The 25,840-nt window shown below is 37.5% G+C and overlaps 1 protein-coding gene across 1 annotated transcript in view; it reads left to right on the plus strand.

Annotated features, from left to right (window-relative positions):
- Nucleotides 1-25,840, plus strand: part of LOC104274627 (dystonin-like) — a 72,308-nt gene that overhangs the window by 13,680 nt on the left and 32,788 nt on the right. Inside the window, exons 11-26 of the mRNA XM_009870315.1 lie at nucleotides 2,231-2,350; nucleotides 2,522-2,629; nucleotides 4,339-4,557; nucleotides 7,587-7,790; nucleotides 10,535-10,766; nucleotides 11,115-11,341; nucleotides 12,032-12,154; nucleotides 12,844-12,945; nucleotides 15,023-15,124; nucleotides 16,268-16,441; nucleotides 17,247-17,402; nucleotides 19,444-19,641; nucleotides 20,151-20,279; nucleotides 22,721-22,891; nucleotides 24,247-24,402; nucleotides 24,634-24,840. Coding sequence (XP_009868617.1) covers nucleotides 2,231-2,350; nucleotides 2,522-2,629; nucleotides 4,339-4,557; nucleotides 7,587-7,790; nucleotides 10,535-10,766; nucleotides 11,115-11,341; nucleotides 12,032-12,154; nucleotides 12,844-12,945; nucleotides 15,023-15,124; nucleotides 16,268-16,441; nucleotides 17,247-17,402; nucleotides 19,444-19,641; nucleotides 20,151-20,279; nucleotides 22,721-22,891; nucleotides 24,247-24,402; nucleotides 24,634-24,840 — 2,628 coding nt within the window. The remainder of the gene's footprint in view (nucleotides 1-2,230; nucleotides 2,351-2,521; nucleotides 2,630-4,338; nucleotides 4,558-7,586; nucleotides 7,791-10,534; nucleotides 10,767-11,114; nucleotides 11,342-12,031; nucleotides 12,155-12,843; nucleotides 12,946-15,022; nucleotides 15,125-16,267; nucleotides 16,442-17,246; nucleotides 17,403-19,443; nucleotides 19,642-20,150; nucleotides 20,280-22,720; nucleotides 22,892-24,246; nucleotides 24,403-24,633; nucleotides 24,841-25,840) is intronic.

A 25,840-nucleotide genomic window follows, 5' to 3' on the forward strand; every position in this document is an offset into this window, starting at 1 on the left:
CTAATGCAATGTCCTGTTTTTTAACTACTCGGACAAAATGCTCCCAGGTGAATAGAATTATTTCAGAGATAAATATAGCAACGTGTTTTAGTCTTTATTCCTCAGTACTGAAGGCACTGGTCAGTGTCTTACCATAGTGAAGCAGTGCTGTGAAGAAACAGAAGATCATATTCTACTTTGGGCTTGTTTTCCCTGTGAAGCAGCCATAGGGAGGGCTTTAGAAAGTGTTTGCAGAGCAAATCACAATGTCATCATATGCAGAAGTCAGCCATTCCTGGGTAGAATGAACTAGGCTCGGTTAAACTGGGTGGGGATGAAATAACATGATTTTATAGTGACTCAAGTGAAGTTCAAGGCTTATAAATCACTGTCATGCACAATGGGAAGAAAACACTAAAGATTTTGGATGCAGAGAGTACCAATTTTGTGCTTTTTATTCCTTAATGTTATATTTGAATATCACAAACTGGAAATCCTACACCTTCAGCAAATGGGGTTTAGAGTCCTGTCCTTCCTCGATGCTGTGCTAGAAGTTTCGCTGCCATGCCTTGATTTTGTTATTTGCAGTAAATATTTGCTCAATATTACTTACGTACCCATGGATATTTGGTATCAGGGAATTTTCACTGCCATGCCTTGATTTTGTTATTTGCAGTAAATATTTGCTCAATATTACTTACGTACCCATGGATATTTGGTATCAGGAAGTCACACTGCAGTTAATTCCTACATCTAACACATTTGAAATCACCTTCTTCATATTTCATTTCAACCATAAATAGATGGTTGTAAGCTGCAGTTTCTGAAGCCAGGATTTAACTTTTCCTGGTGTAATGTGCTTTATACATGTTGTTTACAATACTGACTGTTTCAGAACATACCTTTTTATTAGGAAGTCACAATATTTAGGGCAAGACTTACTTGTTACTTTAAATGAGAAATCACATATAATGACAAATAATGTTTGTGCTCTCTTTCCTGTAACAAATACATTATTATAAAGGCTGAAAAAGATTGACTTGTAAAGAATGAAATCCTAGACCTGCTCCTTTTGGTTTTGTGTGGCTCGAGATTAACCATTACTAAGACAAGACTGATTTAGTGGCTAAGGTGAACTCCACCTCCATTACAGGAGCTTGTCTGCCGTGGTCTACAGCTACAAAGGCACAGACCAGTCACTGGTGGACATCACGTGTGTCTAAGAACACAAATAGCAGGTTCTGACCTGAAATACCCTGATAGACTTTCACAGTAACACAGAACCATAATAATTGAGGGTCAGAGTTTAAATAACTGAATAATTTATATGTATGTGTGTATATAGTATGAAGACTGTTCTGTGCATCTAATCTTCCAATGTAGTATTTCTCTGTGGCTTGAGTTGCTCCCGTTGAGTGCTGCCATGAGTGTGTGCTAAGATACGTGCCTATAAACGTGAGCTGAAGAGAGAGCATATGATATTTTAAATTTGGTTTTACTTTTCGGAAGAGTTATATCCCCACGTACTTCCTTTGGGGATCTCATGCTCTGCTCTGCAAATTACTAAGAAACAGATCCTTTAAATCCTCTCATTACTTCAGTGCTTTGAGGTAATTTCTGAAACAATTAACTGTTGACTAATGGTAGTGAAAAGTTAATCCTTTAGGAAAAAGACTGGCTGTACCTAAATGCCCCAAAGATTTTTCACATTTAATTCAGGGTCTAGTTTTGGATGAAATACTGTCCTCTCTGAATTCAATGAGGTTCTTCCACTAACATAGTTGACTTGTGATTTGTTTTGCCTTTATCATATAATTTAATACCAGATTAAAAGGATAACATCAAACAGCTTTTTCTTAGGATAATTGCAACGCTAGCAGTAATAATAAACATAGAGATGGAAAAGACACGTGAAAGTAGTATAAAATAAAAATAAAAGAGTCAAGTTAAAAATCTGAAATTATAACCCTTTTTATTTTCTCGTGTCTGTTAGAGAGCTATAGGGTTTGGAAAAACGTATTTGCTTCTGTTGCTTTGTCATGCTTATGAATTAAGCTGCTTGTATTACAGTCCCTCAAAACCATTTTGGGCTTTGTATTTCATTTATATAAAAGCCTCATATGGAAAGTTAGTTGCTATGTTACTAATAATTCAAAAGTATGCTTTTTAATCTTCTTTAATTTTTTTTAAATGGTCATTCTAATTTCATGTCTGTAGAACCACTGAACTAATTCATGTCTCCCTCATTTAGTTTGATCAAGCAGCTGATGCTGAACTTGCCTGGATTGCAGAAACAGAAAAGAAACTGATGTCTCTGGGTGATATTAGGCTTGAGCAAGACCAGACCACAGCTCAGCTACAAGTTCAAAAGGTAAAAGAAATGCATTTCCAACTGTCATGTTAATTATTGGCCAGCATGCTCTCCATCTAGAAAATGTACTGACATGATTTAATTTTCAGTCCATCATAATGCACTTCAAAAATAGTTTTGCTCTGTGTACTTTTTTTTTTTTTTCCTGACAAATTTTTATTCTGTTTCAAGGCTTTTACCATGGAGATTTTAAGGCACAAAGACACTATAGATGAACTTGTTAAATCTGGGGATAAGATTATGAACACATGCACCGAAGAAGAGAAACAAGCCATGAAGGTAAATTTCCTCAAATTGTAGCTACAGGGGTAGATATGCAGACAGTATATAAAGAGGAAGGATTCCTGTGATGTCTTTTTTGAAGCACTAATGAAAAAGCATTAATTACGGTCACTTCTAGTTTGAGGATTCCAATACTAGAAGAAACGCTGTTGTGTGTCACTCTCCTTCCTTCTAGATATTCAGAGAGCAAACGCTGTGTACTCGTTTCATTGCCTGACACTAATTCAGAGCCCCATTTGTCATCTTCATCCATGGTAAATAGTATTTTAGACAATGGATGATGGAGTGAGGAGGTATTAGTCATCTGGGGTGGTGTGTGTGGAAACTGACTGGTTTATCTTCGCCAGACGCGCTGGGGAGGGTATTTCTGCGCCGGGTTCGATGGCCGCGTGCCGCCTCAGTGGGCATCTTTACTTTCCCTTCTACTAATTTCAGTGTAGACCTTACTTGCCAAAATTATTCCATCCTGTCGACTGCCAGAGCCCATGAAAGACATTCTTATGCCTGTATTTATTACAGACAAACACTGAGCCTCATATTGAGGCTGTGTATGTGCAGATAGATTTTTTTTGTGTTGGCTGTTAAGAGTGGGTTAGTTGTGGGCTTGGAGTTTTTTTACTGGATTATGGTGAAGCTGGATATGTGATGTAAACTTAGTCCTTCGAATGATCACCCTTCTTGGAACAACTATACTGCACTAATAGTGCTCTGCTGCAGGATGTCTGAGTAAATTTAATTTGCTCTTAAGTGAATTTAAAATAGATGAAATGTTCTGTCTGTGCAACTGTAGTCATAAGGGAGAGCAGTTTTGTGTGAGTCTCTATTAAATATTTGTATTTGTCAAAAATACGGCATATCTGTGTGTTAGGCTATGTTTTGTCCTTTGGATAGCATCTCTATACTTAATTTACATGCCAGACATAACAAATGAAAGGATAGCTTGTTCTGCCAAAAAAGATTCTAAACTTCACATTCGATGGTTTGCTTATACGTGTAGCTTTTCCAAGGCTAGCATTTATGTGCATTGTCACGTATAATATTTCATAAAAATGATAACATGGGCAGTGTTCCACAGGGAAAATGAATAGCTAGTTGATATTGTCTTTTATTGTCAGATGCCCAAATGCAGTAGATTTGTAATGATTAAACCCTGTAGTTCTATCATATTATTAATGGTAACATGTCCTCATTAATTAATGTGTGCTAACCTGGAAAAGAGTGGTTTGTGGTTTCTGTTGCAAGTTTGTAAGCTGTGAGCGCAAAAGTACACCATATTCTCTCGCCAGATTTTAAAAGAACACCGTATTTTTGTGTATTGTTCATGATGCTTTGATTCAGAAGTGCTGTGGAAAACTTAGTTCCTGCCAAGTGTCACTGAAGATAAGCTCCTTCAGTAAGGAAGCAGGGCTAAGATCTGCAGTGATGTAATTTGCAGCTTGACTGGAAGCCCTGTGAATAAAGTCTAATTTGTAAATATGAACATCATTAGTATGTTCTAATTAACTTTGAAAGTGCTCTGCCAGATTCCAATCTCCCACAGTAATGATTCTGTCCATGTTAAACACTGATATTGTAGAAACATTATCAAAACTAAAATTTCGTTCACTGTGGTTTGGTGCCATAGTTATAAAAAATTGTTTAAAGATGAAGGTAGTAGACATGTGGAAAAACATACGTTGCTATTTTTTGTTAATATTATTTTACAGAAAAAAATAAAAAGCCTCTTACAGAAATATGATGCAGTCTGTCAAATGAACTCTGAGAGAAACCTCCAGCTGGAACGGGCTCAGTCCCTGGTTAACCAGTTCTGGGAGACTTATGAAGAGCTCTGGCCATGGTTAACTGAAACAGAAATGATCATCTCTCAGCTTCCTGCTCCAGCCCTTGAATATGAAACTTTAAAGCAACAACAGGAAGAGCACAGGGTAAGCATTTGCCAGTTTTGAAAAACAAAATGTCAAAATCCAAGTAGTATTCTGCTTAGAAGCATGGAGTGCGCTGCTAAATACTGAAAGCCCAGACAGTTATATTTCCATTGAAAAAAAAAATTATTTAAAATAATACTATGAAATAAATAGGTTTTCTGTCGTGCCGCTCTTTTTTCCAAATTGTGCATGCAAACAAGGTTCTCTGGGGAAGGCAGGGAGGGCTAGAGGAGAATAAATTGCCATTGTAGTGAAAGAACTGAGCACACAGAAGTTAATAATTAGGAAGTATGTTTAAAAATACATGTTAATGTCAATGTTAGAAGGAACTGAACTCATAAACAGGAAGGATGTGGGATATTGTAGCAAAAAACAAAAGGTAAAACATGATTGAAGAACTGGGGTACCTGCTGTCAGTGTGCTGAAAACGAAATGCATCTTCATGTGCAGTCTCTGGACAAATATGCACGTGTTGATCTTATTTACACATAAAAAAATCTGTCTTTTATTTTGTTGATTTGATTGGAACTAAACTTAGCTGAGCCAGGAAGATGGACAGCCAGAGGTTCAAGAGTTGATTGCTTGGGTTCCAGCCAATCCCATAGTAATTTCTCATGTCAAGTATGTTTGTTATGTAATAATTAAAAGAAATAATTTCTATCATAACATCACAACAACAGGCAACAGCGTTGTAGGCTGCTGTATGGGCTCACCTACATGGAGGAATAATCAGCTGGGATAAAAATTAGTATGTTTCATCTATGGCTACTAATACAACATGGAATCAGTTGTATCCCACCAAATTTAAAAACCTGGATGTTTTGGCACACGCAAAGCCCAGATGGCTACTGGAGATACCTGTCTGTGCCTACGAAGCCTAGAGTAACTAGTTTTGATTTTAGTTGCCTCAGCTAAGTGACTCAAGTTAGATAGGATGAACCCTGGCTTCAAAGTCTTGTTTACTCAGAGAGCGGTTAATGAAGATGTGCTACTCTTAAACACGGGGTTCACTCATTTGTCTTCCCATTATGTCCACAATGAACAAACCTGCACTATGAAGACTAGCCACGCAATATGGGCTTTACAAACTCTCTTGATTAGTCACCGTGAACCGAATCATGCTTGCTTTACTTACAAGATCGTTCCCCATCTACTTTAATTATTCTGCTTGCATGAGAGGCCCTTCAGATGAGCTTCTATTTTTGCATTTTCCCCGGGCTATGCCATTAGCTGAGATTTGTTTGTTAAGTAGAAGATTAATGTCAGGCAATTTTAACACATAATCTGATCTAAAACACTTGTTTACTGGATTTGTTTACCCAATAGTAGATCATGGAGAAGATCAAATAATTTATTGTTCTATTAAAAAAAAGGAAGGAAAAAAAAGGAAAAAGAAATAAGATTCTGACTGTGAATTGAAAACAGTTTTCTATAATCACTTGCATTTCTCTTCTGATGTATTTACTGGTGCTGTCTTTGTTCCAAGGCATGGAATTTCTAGAGTTGATTCTGTGTGAGTAACATGCAGTCAGTTTAGTTTGAACTGAACTGTGGGCAGAATACTAGCAAAGCTTTGGACCCAAAAACATGCACACTTTTGGCCTTATGTCAAATCATCTACCCCTGCAAAAAAACAAAACACGCAAAATTATTTTCTAAAGTTTTTCAAAATGCTGTTAGTTTTACCTTTGCCTCTTCTCCACCATTAAACATTATTTTTCTTGTTGCAAGGTGTACAAATAGTGTTACATTCTCAGTAAGTAGCTAGAGTCGGGGTTTATTTGTATTTTCATTGTTGTTTTGGCATCAGGGGACTGTGGAGACTCATGGTCACCGTCTTTTCAGCTTCTCTTCCATGGAGAAGCAACTAAACAAGCTAGTACCAAAACTTCTTTATAAGGGAAGGACCTTAGTTGAAGAGAAGAGGATTTATTTATACTGAGACTGATACAGGCCCTTTTCTGTGTCTTCATTAATGTCAACAAACCCTGAGCTGGGAGGAGCAGGGGATGTGTCTGTCCTGTTCTTTCACAGGGGCTATAGGATGGAAACCCATGGAGTTCACAGCACTGAGAGAGACAGTGGCTCACAAGAGAGTGGAATTTTTCCAAGAAGGAGGAGGAATGAGCTGAGAAAATAAATAAAGTCAGAGGGAAGAATCAGGCTACTCCCACAAAAAAACTTACCCTTTTGTCATATCTATGGGTGCCAGTGAACAAAACCAAAATCCTTTAGGCAAGTTGGAAGAGACTTCATGACCTTTCACTTCTGCACAGTCTTCTGCAGAGTTTTGGCTGTTCAGGGGTGGTTGATGAGAGAGTAGACAGCTGAGATCAAATTAAATTTACTTATTAATTACTTGTTAAGCTTCGTGTCAGGTAAGTAGTAGTGCTGTTGTGAAGACAGAAGGAAGGGTCTTAACGGCCAGAGCGAAGACTGGTGAACTAGGTTGGTAGGTCCCTACCGATCAGTCTTGTTTGTCCTTTTCACTGATTTCTTTGACCCTTCCTTGTGCTAGTTTCCTCTTCTTAAATCAAGGGCAATTTAAATTAATGTTCTTGCAATGCCAGTACCTCTTTCAGTGATGTTATTCAATGGAAGGCACTGCGGCAAGTGGCAAATACCAACATGAAAAGCATATACGTGGTGGTGTTACACCCATGTCTGGAATATTGTTGCCATTGCTGTCATTATAGCACTAAATATGATGGGGAGTGTCTGTTGCCAGCTTCATATGCATAGTTAGCATCTTATATTTTACATGTAATCATATATCCTACCAGAATATTGCACAGACCTTTCCCGTGTGTCTCTAATTTTGATATTTCATGCCTGGATAGCTCTTTGTTGGAATGGGAGCCATCACTGGCAGAGCAGTCACTAACTTTATTTGATATTATTTGTGCTTTACATTAGGATGAAGGGTATTTGTTTGGAACTTCTTGCCAGCTGGATGTGTTAGAAGTGTGGACAGCTGTAATGTGGTTGCGCAAGCGTAAGAAACTGATAAGTTGTTTCGTTTGTTATAGCAACTGCGTGAGCTGATCGCCGAGCACAAGCCTCATATAGATAAGATGAACAAAACCGGGCCTCAGTTGCTGGAGCTGAGCCCAGGAGAAGGTTTTTCTATACAAGAGAAATATGTGGCAGCTGACACCCTTTACAGTAAAATTAAGGAAGATGTCAAAAAGCGAGCACTGGCACTGGATGAAGCCATTTCTCAGTGTACTCAGGTATCAGTTTAACTTTCAAGTATAATTGGATTCATTCAATGGAAAGATACACAGACTTTGTCATCCTACATGTATACATCGAGATTAAAACTGCTGTTTCATCTGTACTTTTCAACCTAATGGCCTGTGAATGTTCATACCGCTGATTTTGGCATTGATTTTTCTGTTTCTCCAGTGCTTATGATTTTTATATATTAGCTAGTATTATGACTGCTACAGTTGAAAAATATTACTGCTTCTTAATTTTGGTGTTAAAAAAAAAAAGGAAGAAAAAAAGAACATTTGGCCTGGAAATGTGGGATTTTATTTTCACTTCATTCTGTTTTCTCTTGCTGGTCTGTTACTAGCTGGCACTTCATTTGTATGTGGATATCAGTGTTGATCAGTTAACTTCAGTTTAGCTGCAGTCTGTTACCAAAAGAGCTGGAGGGTAGTTTGGCAACAATGATAGTGTTTGGCCTTCTTTGCAGACCCGTGAGAACTTTTACCATAAGGTATGCTTGAACCGTTACATGAAAGTGTTGTGGGCAATGTTAGACCTCATAAAATTTCATCATAAGCATAAAATTCAGATCAAGTACGTAAAAGCTGCGTCTCTTAGGTTCATCAGCCTGTGCAGTGAACCTTGAGAGAGTACTGTTAGGTATCACATTCTAGAGACTTTTAAATATTGTGGTAATTACCATTAAAATCAAACAAGTTCTTTTCCTCAAGCCCAGATTCAGAGAAGAAGTCAGTAAAACTGTGTACATGAGCCCCCACAAAAACCTGAATAAAAGAACTTTGTTCTACACTCTCTTTTTATAGGGAATTCCCCTTTTTTCTCTGTTCACTGGAAATTAAATGCTATACTCTGCTCAGCTATAAAATAGTAAAGAAAGAAATATGCCTTAAAGTTCTCATCAAGTCCACATTCTAAATAATTTTTGTTATAGGTCATTGTACTTGATACCATATTCCTGGCCCATGCAGACTGAGTATAAGGAGCTAAGGATAAAAGTGATATCATCCTGCTTTTGACCTGATTATAGGCATTATATTATACTTTAAGTTATTCTAAACACCTTCCTTATTCACACCTCTGAAAGATGTCTGATTATTTAGATTCACTGTTTTTCTGTATCATAAATGCTCATTGTTGTGTGTCCCCCCTTATTTGGAGCTGCACATTTGAAATTCAAGATATTTACTTAGCATTCAAGTCTCTGCTTTGCACGTGCTAGACATTGACATGTTGTACTGGCTAAGTACAGAAAGTAACATTCAAAGTACATTCTTTGGTAACAGGTAGAATGTAATCAGATGTTGAGAGAATAATTATTTATGGAATACTTTAAGGTTCAATTTATATACATAAATGTGTATGTAGATGGCAAAGCAAACATTTTAACACCCGGGATGCAATTTTGTATAATCTCCTTTTTTTTATTAAGATACGTAAGTATATATTATCAGGGCTCTGTACTATGATGGCTATGTCAATGTTTGTCTAGACAGTCCTGGAAGAATAATTATTTACCTCTTCAGGTTTTAAATTATGTTAAATTGCATTATGTATCAAAGGCAGGACGTAATTTCTGGAGCCAGAACGAGAGGTTGTAATGACTTGCATTTTCTTCCTTTTAAGTTCTAAAACACCTTCTCTCATTCATTGAAGTAGGAGTTCAGGGAGGCCTGCTGAGTGCGCTGACAATTTTAAAACGTGATCTACATGTCCTAAAATCAGACCTGAACGCTGCCAGTTTCATTTTGGTTTTTATCGCTTTTGTAAGGTTTTGTTGCCACAATCACTTTTGTTCACCACAATCACTTTTTCCTAAGTGTTGAACTTGGGAAGGCGACTTATCTTGCATAACACGTTTTGCTGGCTTGTATGATATTCACACTTCTGACAAAAACAATGAGCCCCTGAGTCAAGGAGTCTGATTTGAAGTGGGTTGTATGGGGAGAAAAAAGTAATTGCATATGTATTGCCTATATTCCCTTGACAGAAAGGGTGTCGCTCTTTGTTCACGAAATGTAGTCTTGTTCTGCTGTGCTCTTTCTAGCACCTTTCCCAAGTGTAGTGGAAGGTGCTTTTTGTAGATCCTGCAGGATCCTTAAATGCACCCACAGCTTATTAATTTCTGTAATTTTGAAAGGGGCATGGTGGTGAGATACCTTTTTAGAAATCTGTGGATCCAAAAGCATATGGTAATTTTTATTTGCAGAAAGTAACATACTTGTACTGCACTAACAAGCATCACCTGGAAACTAACAAATGTCCTTTAGAATGACCTTACGTATCAAACCTTATTTGGTGGTTATATTCCAGTAGGTTGATCCTGATACGAAAATGTATATTTTTAATATTAAGGTAAATATCTTTCTAAAATGATGAAACAAGAAATGCATGACTGTCCAAAGCAAGGTACAAACTACTCTATGAATTGCGCAGGACTGAATGTGGGTAGATTCTGCTGTATATGTAGTACCTTCAGATGGAGCATCTCAGGATCGAACGCAGACATCATAGTAAAATTCTTAATCTGAGGGGAAGTACCATTTTGCAAGGTCATTTTTGTAATTTAGATATTAAAAGAGGGAAAAAAAGGTGTATTGCAAGTTGCACATATATGTGTTGGAGAGAGATGTTAAATATATTGAAGTACCTTTTGCTAAGAGAATTTCAGATGCCATTTTTCAGTTGTTTGCTTTTTTGCTTAATTTTTCTGCCACTTCTCTGTCCTTTCCCACTCTCCCAGTTTCATGACAAGATAGATCCAACTCTTGAGAGTCTGAAGCGCATAGTTGAACGTCTGAGACAGCCGCCTTCGATCTCAGCAGAGGTTGAAAAGATTAAAGAGCAAATCAGTGAAAATAAGAATGTATCGGTGGATCTGGAAAAACTTCAGCCCGTGTATGAGACGCTTAAGCAGAGAGGGGAGGAAATGATTGCTCGCTCAGAAGGAGCTGATAAGGATATATCTGCTAAAGGTAGTAAACTGGGGAAAGCTTTATGTAGTGGAAATGCAGCAAGCTGCAGCATATAAAAATCTTCCTTTCTGATGACCGCTAATCTGGGGATTGTGTTCTCCCGGAGAAGCTCCAAAAGATTTATAAAAGCAAAGCATCATTTAAAATCATTCATCGTGGGTATGACCTTTGTTTTATTTTTGAAGGCCACGTTGGTTGCTTCCACTTCATGGTTTAAGGAGTCCTATAAAGAAACAATTGGAATGTAAATTTTAAAATGTACACATATGTTTCTGCTGTAGGACTGTAAAGAGATTTATGGCCAAGAATTGTTTGCCAAGGTAGTAATGTAGTTCCTTTGTTGTTTAGCTGTTCAAGATAAACTAGACCAAATGGTCCTCATTTGGGAAGACATCCAGACCTTGACTGAAGAAAGGGAGGCCAAGCTGTTGGATGTAATGGAACTAGCTGAAAAGTTTTGGTGTGATCATATGGCTCTTGTAGCTACTATTAAAGATACTCAGGATTTCATTCGAGAACTGGAGGGACCTGGAGTTGACCCGTCTGTAGTGAAGCAACAGCAAGAAGCTGCTGAGGTCAGTAGGAAGTATTTTGTTGACTTGAAGTGTTTTATTCCCAGTATGCAGAGAAAAGGCTGAATTACTATGAAAAATCACAGAAGAGTATTTTGTTAAGAGACCAAGAGGGATAATTGTACAGAAATCTACTATAATGATATCTCAAGAGTCTACACTAAATAACACATATCAGTGCTTAATTGCAATGAGCACGAAACATGTGCCTGTCATTACATTTACATATCTGTTTATAAACATGTACATAATAAGCAAGTCACTGCGACTTTCAGAAGTTACACATACTTTAGATTCCCTGAGTAATTCATAGCATCTAAATGAAAGGTGTACAGATGTATTATGCTCTAAGTCTGTAATTATTTATGCTGATCATTTAAAGATTTGAAGGTTGAATGATAACCTCTGAAAAAGAAAACACTCTGATTAAAGAAATCTAATATAAAACTTCCTGTTTATTTTATCCATCTCATGCAAAATGACATCATAAACTATTGTTATAATTTAGACTGATGTCAGTTGATTTCACTCGGACACTGCATAGGGATGCTTTTAAGCACCTCATTAGAAGTCCTATAAAGGACTTTAAAGAAAACCAAGGTGTAATCCTGACATGTTCTATCTTGAAAGTGAGCTGGATGTAGGTTATTAAATTCAGTATTAGTGTTGGATTTTTTTTTTTCCTCTCTGTAGGCTGCTAAAGAAGAAATTGATGGGCTACAAGAAGAGTTAGAAGCAGTTGTGAGCCTTGGCTCTGAACTTAGAGCTGCTTGTGGAGAGCCTGACAAACCTATTGTCAACAAGAGTATAGATGAGGTACGGGAAATGCAGATGCTTAAATCTGTTGCATTAGGTGCTTGTTTGGCCAAAATTGGTGTATCCCTCCTGCCCCCAGCAGATTCTGAAAATAAAAATTCTATGGCAAAAGTGAGACACCCTTTTTTGGTAAAGTAAGACTGGCCTCTCAGAGAGATGAATCGTGACTCAGATTAGAATGTACAAACAATTTTATTGTTTTATGTGTTAAACTTTTTGTAAAAATACTCACTGATCTGTACAGTAGGTCAGATATATAGGTTTATGCCAAGTGAGACACCTTAACAGACAATCCTGTTTGGATGACTACAAAGTACTTTAAATTTCACTAAAACTCAGGGATGTAAATTTCTTTTAAACTATCTTTATAATGGTGCATCTCCAAATGCTTTAGTATTATTCCAAATGCTTTAGTTTTATTTCCCTTATTAACTATAATCCTTACTTCAATAAAAATACTCAATAATCATTACCGAAGTTCCCAGCTTTTTTAATCCAGAACCTCTAGTGTATTCTGAGTGAAAGTAACTATGCAGTGATAGGGAGAACGGGAGTGATAATATGGAGTGTATATGAATGATCCACGCTTAGTTTGTTGGCATTATTGCTCAGAGAATAATTAGTGAATGCACGTTACAGAGCAGTGTAAAATTCTCTTCTCCACTGAAGTAAGTTGTGCTTACTTGCAGCTGAATTCTGCCTGGGACGCCTTAAACAAAACATGGAAAGAACGGGTGGATAAGCTTGCTGAAGCAATGCAGGCAGCTGTTCAGTACCAAGACGGGCTGCAGGTAAGGTGGTGTGATATACCTAACCATTAGGATTTAATGTGGTTGTAGTAAAAAATGTCATGTGAATGGGTAGGTGACAAGTAACGTCACTCTGATTATAGTGACTGTTGTATTACACAGGCAGCTATTTTTTCTCAAGGTTGGTTGTGTATGGTTTTTTTCCTTTAAGAATGAATCTATGGGGTGGTTTTCTTCATGTAGTTGTTCAGATGCTGCACTATGTTTAGATTCAAAATTAATATTCCCTTGTTTGTTGCTAAGAGCAATGGGTTTTTGATGCCACACATTCACGGTAATCCTGCTCACATTTTCTTGTGGTGAGTTGAAGTTGTGACATTTGCATGATCTCAAAGGAGCAGAGTACAGATCCATATACTCCCTTGCTGCTGTTTTCTCTGGGTGGGAGACAGTCAAAGAACTCCAATTTTATTCCACCTTTTTATGTCAAATATTTAAGTCTGAATATTTTAAGCAATAAATTTTATTAACATGATGTTGCTGGATCATTATACTAATTCTTAGTATAATTCTTCTATCACAATACTTCAGAAGATGATTCATTCTTTAAATCTGTATGTAATTTTTCCAGCAGCTTTTTTTTAAGATATCCATTGTACATCCCACAACTGAAGTTTAAAAAACAAAACAAACAAACAAAACCCTACTAAGGCGGTTGAACTAGCTGACCTTTAAAAGTCCCTTCCAACCCAAACTATTCTATGATCTTTTCTCAATTTATTTTTTTTTTCACATTCTTTGCACGTTTTGGCTTGGTGACATGCCTTGTATCTTTTGTCAGCGAACATCTAGAAGGTGGAAACGTTTCAAAAGATTCCAAATATAATCAGATTTAGCAAGACTTATTTTTTTGCTTGGTGGAATTACTGTCTTCTTTGGTTCATTAAATCTTTAAAATTAGAGTTTCACATGACGCTGAGGGCAGTTGCTTGCGTTTGATGCACAACAAGCAGCAGAACACTTCGTAATAATAAGGCAATGCGCCTGTTGTGCCCTCGCTCGGTATTTTCCTCAGAGTTCTCTTATGTTCATACTGTGCGGAGGTTGACTTTCGGGGTTACCTTTGTAACATTACTGTTGGTTCAAGTGCTTTGTGTTTCCAGTGGCTGCGTGCTGTACGTCCTACAAGCTTGGTGCTTTTTGAAAAAACTGTATTTAAGCGCCTCTTTAGGCTCATTTCAGTAGACAGCATGAAAAGTGCCATGGGCAGGTTGCTAGCTGCAGCTCTCATCCTCTTGACCGTGTTGGGGGTAGTTCTCCTGTCTCAGGGACCCACGTAGGGGCAGGCAGCTCGGACAAGCTGCCCCAAGTCTTTCTCCATAAAGAATCCCAGATTACAGACAGGACAAAAAGGGCCTAGGGGAGCGGTTCTTTTCTCCTATGCAGTTACCCAGACTGAGACAGCAGTTCGTAATCTTGAAGTGGAGTATACTTTGAGGCTGATCTGCCTTATACCTGGAGCAGAAGTGCCCACAAAGCCTCAGATATGGGGAGACTTGATTTTTTCAAGTTGTAACTGTGTTATCTTACAGAGATTCAGTCAAGCGCAGCTATGGCCCGTCATGATCTAATACATACCGAATGCATCGGGCTCCATGTTCCTTACAGAGATAATGTTATCCTTCAGAAGAAGTTTGTTTGTAGTCATCATTTAAAGTGTGTGAGCGTTCAACTACCTCCTTCCAGCTTTGCTTCAAAGAACAGAGTTTGTCTTGTGTTTACCTTTTGGGTTACTCATAAAAAAAATTGCTGCTTTTACTCGAAAAGTAGACTGCTACTCAGAATGAATAGTACTGGCAAAATATTACTGTGAACAGAAACTCGGTCTTGCATCATATACATTCTTCTAACCATTATGTGCAATACTTTAGTTAATATTTGATCCCACGTGTTGCAAAGAAACCTAGATTTCATTCATGAAAGCTAGTTTCTTTCAAAGAGCACAGTGGTATTGTTCTCTGGAGTGAGAAGAAAAATCTGATATTTTACTTAAGGCAACCTTCAAACATGGCATTGTTTCTCTGCTCTTGTTTGAATTTTATACTGTGATTGTTTTTAGGCAATATTTGACTGGGTAGACATTGCTGGCAGCAAGTTAGCATCTATGTCCCCGGTTGGAACAGATCTGGAGACAGTGAAGCAGCAAACTGAGGAACTTAAGGTATGAACTAGCAATTTATTTTGTTTGTATTTTCATCTGTCTGTATTTTTGTGTTTTTTAGTGTTTTTCAACAAAAAGTCAAAAGCAGTTTTCATTTTCAATTTCTAGTAAAAAATAACCCATATGAAAATTTCAAATAACATTTCATTGCAAACTTTTCATTTTAAAATGTGTTTCATTTTAAAATCTATTTCAGATCTTGGCGACACTACGTTTTACTTAGTGAATATGTTCTGATAGCCCAGAAAGACATGTGATAGCATTCCTTCTCTAAAAGGCTAAAAGGTTTCTATGTACAGAGTTCTTTTGCTATGACCTTTATGTTTTCTGGTTTCTGCCATAAGCAGCTTCCTTGAGCATCTCAGAGAATGCCTTCAAAGCTTTCCTTCTGCCATTATGGGCTTTATCTACACGCTCACACAGATCACAACATCCACAATACATGAGTAAGCTACAAATCAAAATTTCAGGCTAACTTAAAAATTTGTCTTTATGGATCTGTGACTGAATATGCTCCTGACATTGGCAGGCTGTAATGCTACATATAAAAACCAGGAATGTGTAACAATTAGGGATTGTCCTTGAGTCTGTTGCTCACTTGGACATTTTTCTGACCATGGGCAGCGTTGTTTAATTTACCTATTTTATGGTGTAACTTCAAATGAACTGTAGTCAGGAGAACACACACAGACGAGTTGTATTCAGGCTGCTGACCAAGTTCCACGTACAGAAGGGTTACTAATGAAAGTTTGCTTTCAGCTCTTCTAAATAATTCTCTTTGAAGTTTCAAGTATTATATTATCACAACCACCAGAGCTAGAAGTTACTCAAGATATGTTCTGACCATTTTACATACCGGGGAGAACATTGGAGAATAATTTCCCTTTGGGCATCTTTATCATCATCTGGTCACAGGTAGCAATACCTGCTGGAACAGGAAGACGTTGGTTCATTTCTTCTGTTAGCTGGGACCGACTGGATTATCAGTGCTTTACACGTGTTTTGACCCTGGAAAACAAACTCCCAAGTTTACGGAAGCTGACAGTGATTCTTTAGTATTGTAAATATTGCTCTACTATGCTAGATTCAAGAAGATTGTTACTTATGATATGTTTATTTGTATGCTTTTTCAATTTACCGTAGCAATTTAAGACGGAAGCTTATCAGCAGCAGATAGAAATGGAAAGACTGAACCATCAGGCAGAGCTATTGCTGAAGAAGGTAACAGAGGAGAGTGACAAGCACACTGTTCAGGACCCTCTCTCAGAGCTCAAACTAATGTGGGACAGCCTAGAAGAAAAAATTATAAGTAGACAGGTAAATAAACTTGAAAGTGGGGACTTTATTTATGACTTATATTTTTGAGAAAAGCTTTTTCTTATGTATAATGTTTATATCAATTTACTAATTTGTTTGTTTTAGTTTGGTAGTCACAGAACTGAACATCATAGAATTTGAATTTTAAAGTTTATCGAGGAATTTTTTATGGTTTTTAAACCCTTACCGGTACTTTTTGTCACTTCCTTTCAGCAGTTCCATATCAAATCATGGTTCCTTTCATTTTCTTTGATGACAGTAGCAGTTGAAAACATGTTTATATGTACAAAAATAGTATTAGCTGCTGAACTCAGTGCTTGAGAAAAGAAACAAACACAACAACTTAATATTAAACTGTTTCAGTGCTTTTTCCTTAAATGATCAGAGAGATTTAGAGATGCAGCACTTGGAAGCATGTTTTTTTCTTTTTCTACATTGAGTCTAATCATGTCAAAGAAAAGATTTTAAAAAGGTGCATCAAATTGCATTTATGCTGAAATGTTGTTTTAAATGATGGAAAAATACTGTCATATCTCTGATGAGAGAACCTTCGAACTTAACTCTGTGCTGGCTACACGAGGACTTCGAAGGTCAGGAATTTCAGCCTGGAATGTAAGGCTTTACAAGAGAATCGCTAACTCAGCTCTAACTATAAAGCAGTTGCTTGTGTTGGGTAACTGTTTCTCCCTGGGATTTAGCTTTCATGTGTGCGGACTCCACTCTGGATGCTGGTGACTAATGGTAATGTAAGCCAATTCAAGAGCGCTGCGAAACCGTTTCATTATTAATTTTATTTTTACTACAGCACAAGCTGGAAGGTGCCTTGTTAGCCTTGGGGCAGTTCCAGCATGCCCTGGATGAGTTACTCACGTGGCTGACGCATACAGAAGACTTGCTGAATGAACAGAAACCTGTGGGCGGAGACCCCAAGGCTATTGAAATTGAACTTGCCAAACATCATGTATGTAATTATAATTGAATATTAACTGAACTGTTCTTTTGATGCTTATCTTATAGTAAAACTTCGCACTCAATAAATAATTCTCTGTAGAGGTTTTCAAGATGCAGATTATAGCTGAAATGCAGGCTTGGATTAACTAATATCTTTTCTCTTGCTCCACCGTGTTACTTCCTTCTTTGCACATGCCGTGCAGGTTGCATAGATTTTAGCCAGAAAGGGAAGCTCACCTTTATTCACCTTTGTTTGACCCAGAAAAATGAAAAGTTATTGAACCTGCTACTCATTGTGAAACAATAACCTCCTTGATTAGTTTTGTGTAGGCCAGGTCTCACAAAATGCATGTGGCCATTCCCTTGTGCCTCTCTTTTGAAAAGTATCTCTCAGGAGCAAGAGATCTTCTCTACCTTTTTGTGTGACTCGGTGCTGTACATGACAATGTGTTCTTTCTACGCCTGGAGATTTCAAGCTAACCTCATGAATCCTTTCCTTTCCTTTAAATCTGGCATTTAATTTTTGTCCTGCATGTGCTGGGAAAAGTATTCAGAGACCATTTTAGATTTCGCAAGAGTTGATTGAAATTGACAATACGCACATAATTAAGACACTTTCATTGTTTGTGTTAATGCAACCTCTGCAGCCTTTTGTGTGGTCAGCTGGAACTTGAGCAGAGTAAAATATCTACACACCCTGTGCAACTGCTGTTAGAAACAGCCCCCTTAAAAAAAATAATTACAAATACAGTTTCCATTCCATGAACCTTTTATGTTCTTATCGAATGGAAGTGTTTTACTACTGAAGAAGCATTCCAACATCGTTTATGACTTCATCTACCTTCAGTGCTGAAGGAGTTCAGCAAACAGATGAATGGATCTACTTCCTTTTTGTAAAATAGAGTTTATAGGTTAGAAAGTTCACAAAGTAGTGCATCCTGTGGTAGCCTGGAAAAACATCCATCTCTTGAATAACTTTGGAAAGAATAGACCTTGTTCTTAGTGAGCCTCAGCAAATGCATCTGCTTCTGTGAATATTCCTTTTTTTCACCCGCTTAGGAAATTAAAATAATGAGTATCTTCCAGTGCTTAGCTTAAAAGAGTTAAAGCAAATGTGATGCAAGTTTTGTATACGAGGGCTACTTGTGCCTTGTTTCATCTCATGCTCTGTATAGTTTATTTAAAAGTTTCTTTGTAATTATCTTTATAATTTTTTTCCATATGCTAGCATTTTGAGGAAGGTGAGTTTGAACTAGACCCCATGGAAAACAACAGTCAGAAGCTAGAGTTTCTTACATGGTTCTTGCCATTGCCCTCCAAACCATTTTGCCTATTCTCTTTTTCTGCTCTTTATTTAAAGCATAACTTTCTGAAAACAGTGTCCTTCTTCCAAATGTGGTTTTTGTCTTTGATGCTTTTACTGGAATTGTTGATAATAGGTTTTCAACCAGTTGGAGGAGGTCTTGTGGTGTTTGCATTACAATCATTGTTTTTAGCACAGCTGAAGTGTCCTAGTAGCCTGACATAACATGAGAAGAGATGTAGACCTGAAATGCCTGAAAAGACTTTGTGGCAGTCGGGTTGTTATTTGGCACAGCAGGCACAGAGGATTCTTGTTCCTATCTCGCCTCTCTTAGTGCCAGTTGCTTGTGAAGCAGTAGTCTATGTATAACACTTCTTTCACAGCTTATCCTCAAAAGCAAAGAAAAATCCTATTAAACAAAAAAAGTGTGTAGTAAATTAAGGAAAGCGAAGAAAGTTCTTCACTAGCAGTACCAGAAACATTTCATAATTTTGGAAAGAAATACGTGTGTACAGAAGGAATATATTATTTTTTGCAAGCTGTAGAAATAAAACGTAGCATTCTGGCAGAATGGTCTGTTACTGATTTTGATTGAAGAGACCTTAGTTATTAGCTTTAATTTCTAATACCTGTGCTGATGTTAAACTGTTGCTGTGTCACTAGACTAGAACTAGCTCAGTCACTGTGGTTGCTTTCATTCAATAACTCACTGACGTGACCAGCCATAAATTCTGTATTACAATTACAGGTGCTACAAAATGATGTTTTAGCTCATCAGTCTACGGTGGAGGCAGTTAAGAAAGCAGGAAATGACCTGATTGAATCAAGTGCTGTTGAAGAAGCGAGTAATTTACGGAGCAAGTTGGAACTTCTGAATCAGCGCTGGCAAAACTTGTTGGAAAAAACAGAACAAAGGAAACAGCAGCTGGACAGTGCCTTGATCCAGGTGAACAGGAAATGATCAAATAAAGAGATAACGCAAAAAAAATGTCTTTTTACATGAAACCCATAGATATGTGGATTAGAAGTTGGCCTAAATCAAAACCATAACACTGATACTCCTGAATTCGGAGAAAGCTTGAATCCAGCTGTATCTTCCACAGCTGGCCACAGCCTTTCATAGTGCTGAATCAAGTCTTCAGCTTATTGATCTGTGTATTTTAAAAGGGGGATATTTCTGTATACGTATATTATTCAGGGAAAACATGGATCTCTCAGTTTCTCACTTAGCCTGCTTTTAAGATTTACATGCTTTTTGGTGTTAGTTTTGTCATTTAGATTGGATTTAGCTAGTTTAAATTTTGGATTGTTGTGTTGTTTTTTTCTTTTATATTTCATTTCCTTTGATTATTGTAAGTATCTGATTAAATCTGTTGCCAGTATACTTCTGCATCTAAGCTAGTATTAGGATGGAGAACATTTAAGTAAGCTCTAAAATGATGTGGTATAATTTAGGCCCAAGGTTTCCATGGCGAAGTTGAAGATATGCAGCAATGGCTGACAGACACTGAACGTCAGCTGTTGGCATCCAAACCTGTTGGAGGCTTACCAGAAACAGCAAGAGAACAGCTTAATACCCATATGGTAAGTATCAGTATTAGAATGCTTTGCAAACTGCATTTCAGGACTAACTATCTTTCAAGAGTGTTTATGGTAAATACAGAGCATGTTCTTTATATCACTGTGTCTGTACAGTATCTTAAAAAATTTTAAAAGCCTTTGAAACAGCACTGTTATTTTCAATGTAGGAAAAGTAGTCATTTGGGAGATGCCCAAAACTGAACCATTAATATTATGGAGACAGAAAATAAATGAACTCTTGCATCCTTATTCTCAGAAAGAAAAACAGAAATGTTTACAGACTTTTTTAGAGATCCCTATTCTTCCTTTTTCCTTGTCTTCCCATAACTACATTTATGCTTTTTCTAAGACACAAAGAAGAATCTAAAAGCGATCCACATTTATTGCACCTTGAATTAAAAGACTTGATACTTTATTCTTTATCTAACCAAAGCTGACATTAAAATCATCATTAGCACAGGACTACTGTCTTATATAGAGACTCTTCTTTAATTAGAAGTAGCAACCTGATTAGGATGCGCAAATTATTACCTGCCTTCCTCTCTCTTTAAGATACATTCTGTGGATTTCTCCACCCCTGTAGAACCATAGAGCTTTAAGAAAAGCCACTTAAACTTGATCTTTTACCTCAAAAGAAGGTGGATCATAATGCTCCGTTTGTATAAAAGCATGCTGTGCTGTTAGACCAGGATGTAACCCCAAACCGAATGATCTGAACTGCTGACCTCCTGGCTCTGATGTGAGAGTGATATTTACTGAATTGTCCTTGAATTCAAATATGCCTGACACAGTTTCCCTTAGAACTCTGCTTTGATAGATTTAAAAACGAAGTTTTATTTTGGAATGATAAAGATCATTGCCCACCAATATGGAGCACTTTTTTTCATCATCTTTTTTTTTCATCCAAAATTTACCAGTAACTACTTTTGTGAAGGAAAACAATTTATGGTTTTAAAATCAGTTATGTGAGGAAACTAGGACAAAACACAGAAATAACTTTGCGGTTTTGAACCCCAGCAATCATTCTCTTTCCATTTTAAAAGGAAAGGAAGAAAGAAACTTGTTTTCACTTTAGTTATACTTCTGTGAAGATCTGTGTAAATTCTCTGAAATGTCGAGGCCACTTGTCATGTTAAGTACTATTTATTATAACTTCCAAATTCAGACTTGCCCTTCAGTGATACAAACTGTGTTAATGTGTGACATGAAACCGGAGAAGAAAATTTTGTGCTCTATTTTGATTTGTTTCTCATTGGAAATATTATGACCATCCCTCTCCTTTTCTTAACCCAAGCATTTTTCTCAGTTCTTCTTTTAAAATAATTTTAATTGCTCCCACCTTCATAAGGGTGTGACTGTACTGCAGAGTTAACCGTTGTGATGAGCCCATCTTAGACTGATCCCAGCCACAAGTTTGGAGCCACTCCTACCATGCCATGTCTCACTTGTTCTGCATTCCCTGTGTCTACTTCTGAGGGATTCTAGTGCTGCAGTAAAATAAGATGCTCTGCAGAGTTATGGAAATCAGAAAAAGTCTAGGGAAGTTGGGAACATAGAAGGAAGCAGGCGAGGGGACACCACTTTGTAGTCCTCAGAAAGCAAGCAAGGAAACTTCCTGTCCTGTTAAAATCTTAGATCATGGCAGAACCTGCTTCGTGCTTTGCCCTCGTCTGTGATCAGGTACAACAACCCTTTGTACAGTATCTTTTAACCCAAATGAAATATTGGGTTTGGGCTCTCGTCCTGGGAGTCAGAGGAAAAAGTTCCTTTCCTCCTGTTTGCAAGGCACTTAGTGCTCAGCTCCTGGAAGATGTTCCTCATTTGGGAGTCTGCAGCGATTTCGTTGGTACGTTTTGGATGGTCTGTTACAAATATTGAACACGAGCTTTTGCCCCCTCATCTATAACATGGCGAAAAGACAGTAATTAGCACATAAAACTGTTACTGTTATTCTACCAGTTTGCTTTGTATACGTAAAATGCCTTCAGTGCTCTTGCCTGACGAATGGAGGAAGATAGAGACAAAACGAAAGAAATAATGCGCAAGGAAGCCGCCCTCCCAAGTTGTCCCACCCACACTTGGAGGTGTATTGGAATGGTCTGGGCTTTCAGCACACCGTATAATGCTGACACTTTTTGTGTTTCAACTACAGATGGACTTTAAACCAACCAAGTTGTAGCAGATCTTGTGCAATAAGTGCATAGTACTTTCTTTGCCAAGCTTTGGATCTCAGAGAAAACATCTGACAGACCATACAAGTTCTCATTTCCTGAAGAATTGGGCCCTTTCTTTGCTCATTTGGCTTTTTATGAATTACATATGTTTCCTTTATTAGTCTTAATCATGCCCACTAAATGCTGGGGGAGGAATAGATGTTATACTAGCATTTGTAAAGAGTATTGAATTTCTACCTGACTTTATTTTTTGGTGCTTTTCTTATTTAGGAACTTTGTGCTGCCTTTGAAGCCAAAGAAGAGGCATATAAGTGTCTAATGCAAAAAGGCCAGCAGATGCTTGCAAGATGCCCAGAGTCTGCTGAAACAAACGTTGAGCAGGACATAAATAACTTAAAAGAAAAATGGGAATCAGTACAAACAAAGCTCAGTGAAAGAAAAGTATGTGGTTTTACATGAAAATGGAAGTGTAAATCATGTATTTAAGGCTGTTAATGTTCAGTCCTTTTATGTGTGCATACTTGCTTGATCTTTTAGGTTTAAAATCATTGGTAGAGACAATTATGCAGAATTGATTGGTATATTTAAGAAGTACTGGTCAAAAATGAGATTCAAGAAGTTGATTTGTCCGTACTTGGGGGGAAATGTGGCTGAGAATGGCACAAGACTGTTTCACAGAAATATGTTAACTAATGGTGCTTATTTGGTAGGATGAGGACTTTTCTAGTTTTTATTACAGTAATTGTAGACATGAGAGAGGGAATAAAATGATTTGATCATTCAGGTTTGTCTCCTTCTCAGTACGGAATTGCTGCATTATTTTTCCTAGTCTTTATCCTTTTTTCTTTTCTTTAAAGTTCCCAAACATTTGGCCTTCTGCCACGTACTTCAAGTGACTACCATCTGTTCTAACGTAGATCAATAGCATGGTTTCACTGTTATACAACATGCGTTTTCTTATTATTAATTTCATTTTGCTTTCATTCCTTCACGAAGTATAGTCCTACCTATAGCCCTACCTTAATAAATGAAGAATATCAGTAACTACAACCAGAGGAACTCTCTGTACAGCCCTAAAATGTATAAAGCACAAATATTTAACGCACAGCTTAGTTGTATTTTAAAATAAGAATGCTGGTGTCTCTTAAGGTAATTGTATAATACAAGAATGTCAAATTAATTAATACCCAACATGAGCACCTTCTTGCAGGAAGCTGTAAGGCTGGAGTGCTCAACTAGGCCAGCAGCGTGATTGTTTGAAAATCTCTGACTGCTGTCTCATGATTAACAAAAATACTGCATCCAAAATCAGTCTTGGGTCAGGCGACTGAAGTGACAACTGGGCTTTGTTAAAATGAAGTGATCTAGGCAAACTTGTTCTTTGTTTAATGCAAAAGAATAGATTATATGACCTCTTTGAGGTTCTTCCAAGTGCGCTGCCGCCTTAGATTTCTGAAATTCTACTGCTTTTGCACTGAAATTAATAAATCCATATATCCTGCTAGGTTTAAGTAGTAGAAGATGTAATGTTCCAGTGTGAAAAATTTTATCTTAATACTGGGTGCTGTGTTTTTTACTCTTCTGTCATACATAATTTTACTGTTACTCTTCTATCCATCTCCTTTAACTGCTCAGATGTAGGCTGTCATTTTAAAACTTAGAAACTTTGAGTTGGAAAAATGTTTTAAAATGCTAAACTAAAAGGGTTTACTCCAAAATGCTGAACTAAAATGGTTTATTTGGCTGAAGCCTCTGCGCAATATCAACTGCTATTAAAGTATGATGTATCTTTACAGACCAAACTGGAAGAAGCCCTCAATTTAGCAATGGAGTTCCACAACTCACTTCAAGATTTCATCAATTGGCTTACTCAAGCTGAGCAAACTCTAACTGCAGCTTCTCGGCCAAGTCTTATCTTGGACACTGTCTTGTTTCAAATTGATGAACACAAGGTATGTAAAGAAACAGATGTGTAATGTTTTTCTCCCACTCTGTGGAGATTCTTTAACATTGTCCAAATGAACCCTGTAACACTGGCACTCAGAGAAACATTTAATTTGTTTTAAAATTGCATTCTGTGTTCTTTCTCACTACATCATTCTTTATCAGACTGGGGTTTTTCAGTGTTTATCCAGTGCTTGAGCAACATAATACCCAGACTAATTTTTTCTCCTTTTTCCAAGGTTTTTGCCACAGAAGTGAATTCTCATCGAGATCAGATCATAGAGCTGGACAAAACCGGAACCCATTTGAAATACTTCAGCCAGAAACAGGATGTTGTCCTTATTAAGAATCTGCTGATTAGTGTACAGAGTCGATGGGAGAAAGTGGTTCAACGCTTAGTTGAAAGGGGAAGAGCTTTGGATGACGCAAGGAAAAGAGCCAAACAGGTAATCGGACAACAGCTGTTGTACAACTCTTTGAACTTAGCTGTAATTACATCCAGACTCTTGAAGAATACAGTGCTTTAAAGCACTTTCAAGTGAGTCTGGGTTTAGCGTAACAGACACTGTTAAGTTAGTGAAGCAATTTCTGTGATTTGATCATAGAGCACTTCATTTGTGAAGTGAAAGCATCATTTTCAACCCGAGCAGTGACTTTTGTCTGCAATACGGGATAGTCTGAAAGAAGAAACTTACAGTATGGCTTCCAGATGTATATTAGTGCCATCTGTCCTCAAAAAGGAGTTTCACAACCAATCCCTTACATTTTAAAGAATGTGAGGAACCCCTTTCACTAAGCTGTGGGAGTATTCCTCAGTATTTTCTTCGTGAGTTTACATTGTGCCCTGATTAATATTCATCACTTCCTCAGTCTCTTATGTTAGTTACTAGACCAGTGTCTCCTGTGTAGTATATTATCTCCATTTATTTCCTTAAAAACCTGGGAAGTTTTTTCATATAGTTTTCCTCACCAGGGAATGTACTCTTTTCCCCTTGGATTCACATTCCCCTCACTGAGGAAAATAAATGATAAGATGTGTGAGAGGAATCTAATATGTTTAAGTGTCAATAGGAAGTTCTAGTTTCTTTTTGTTCAAGTGAACACGACCATTGGTGATTTGGTCATGTTCACAGCCAAACCACATTCCCATGTTCACTGCTACTGCCACTCAGCTCATAGAGTAAGAACTTCTCCGAGCGATAAATTAGCCCTTAAGCCAATCGAGCATTATTTATTTTCCAGCAGTTTCTCTCATGCATTCACACGCACAGCAGTTCGGCAATGAGATGGATTTCGTCTCTGGATCCAATTACAGTGATGAATAACTTATTAATTTAGGACAACAACTATCTGTGCAGAGTGGGGAAGGAGTACTGAAGGGAGCCAGTGTCAAGGCTGGATCCACAACGACAGGGTCCGAGAGCCTTGAGAGTTTTCTGAACTATT

This window comes from Apaloderma vittatum, unplaced genomic scaffold (genome assembly GCF_000703405.1).
Source record: "Apaloderma vittatum isolate BGI_N311 unplaced genomic scaffold, ASM70340v1 scaffold5455, whole genome shotgun sequence".
Taxonomy (NCBI): Eukaryota; Metazoa; Chordata; class Aves; order Trogoniformes; family Trogonidae; genus Apaloderma; species Apaloderma vittatum.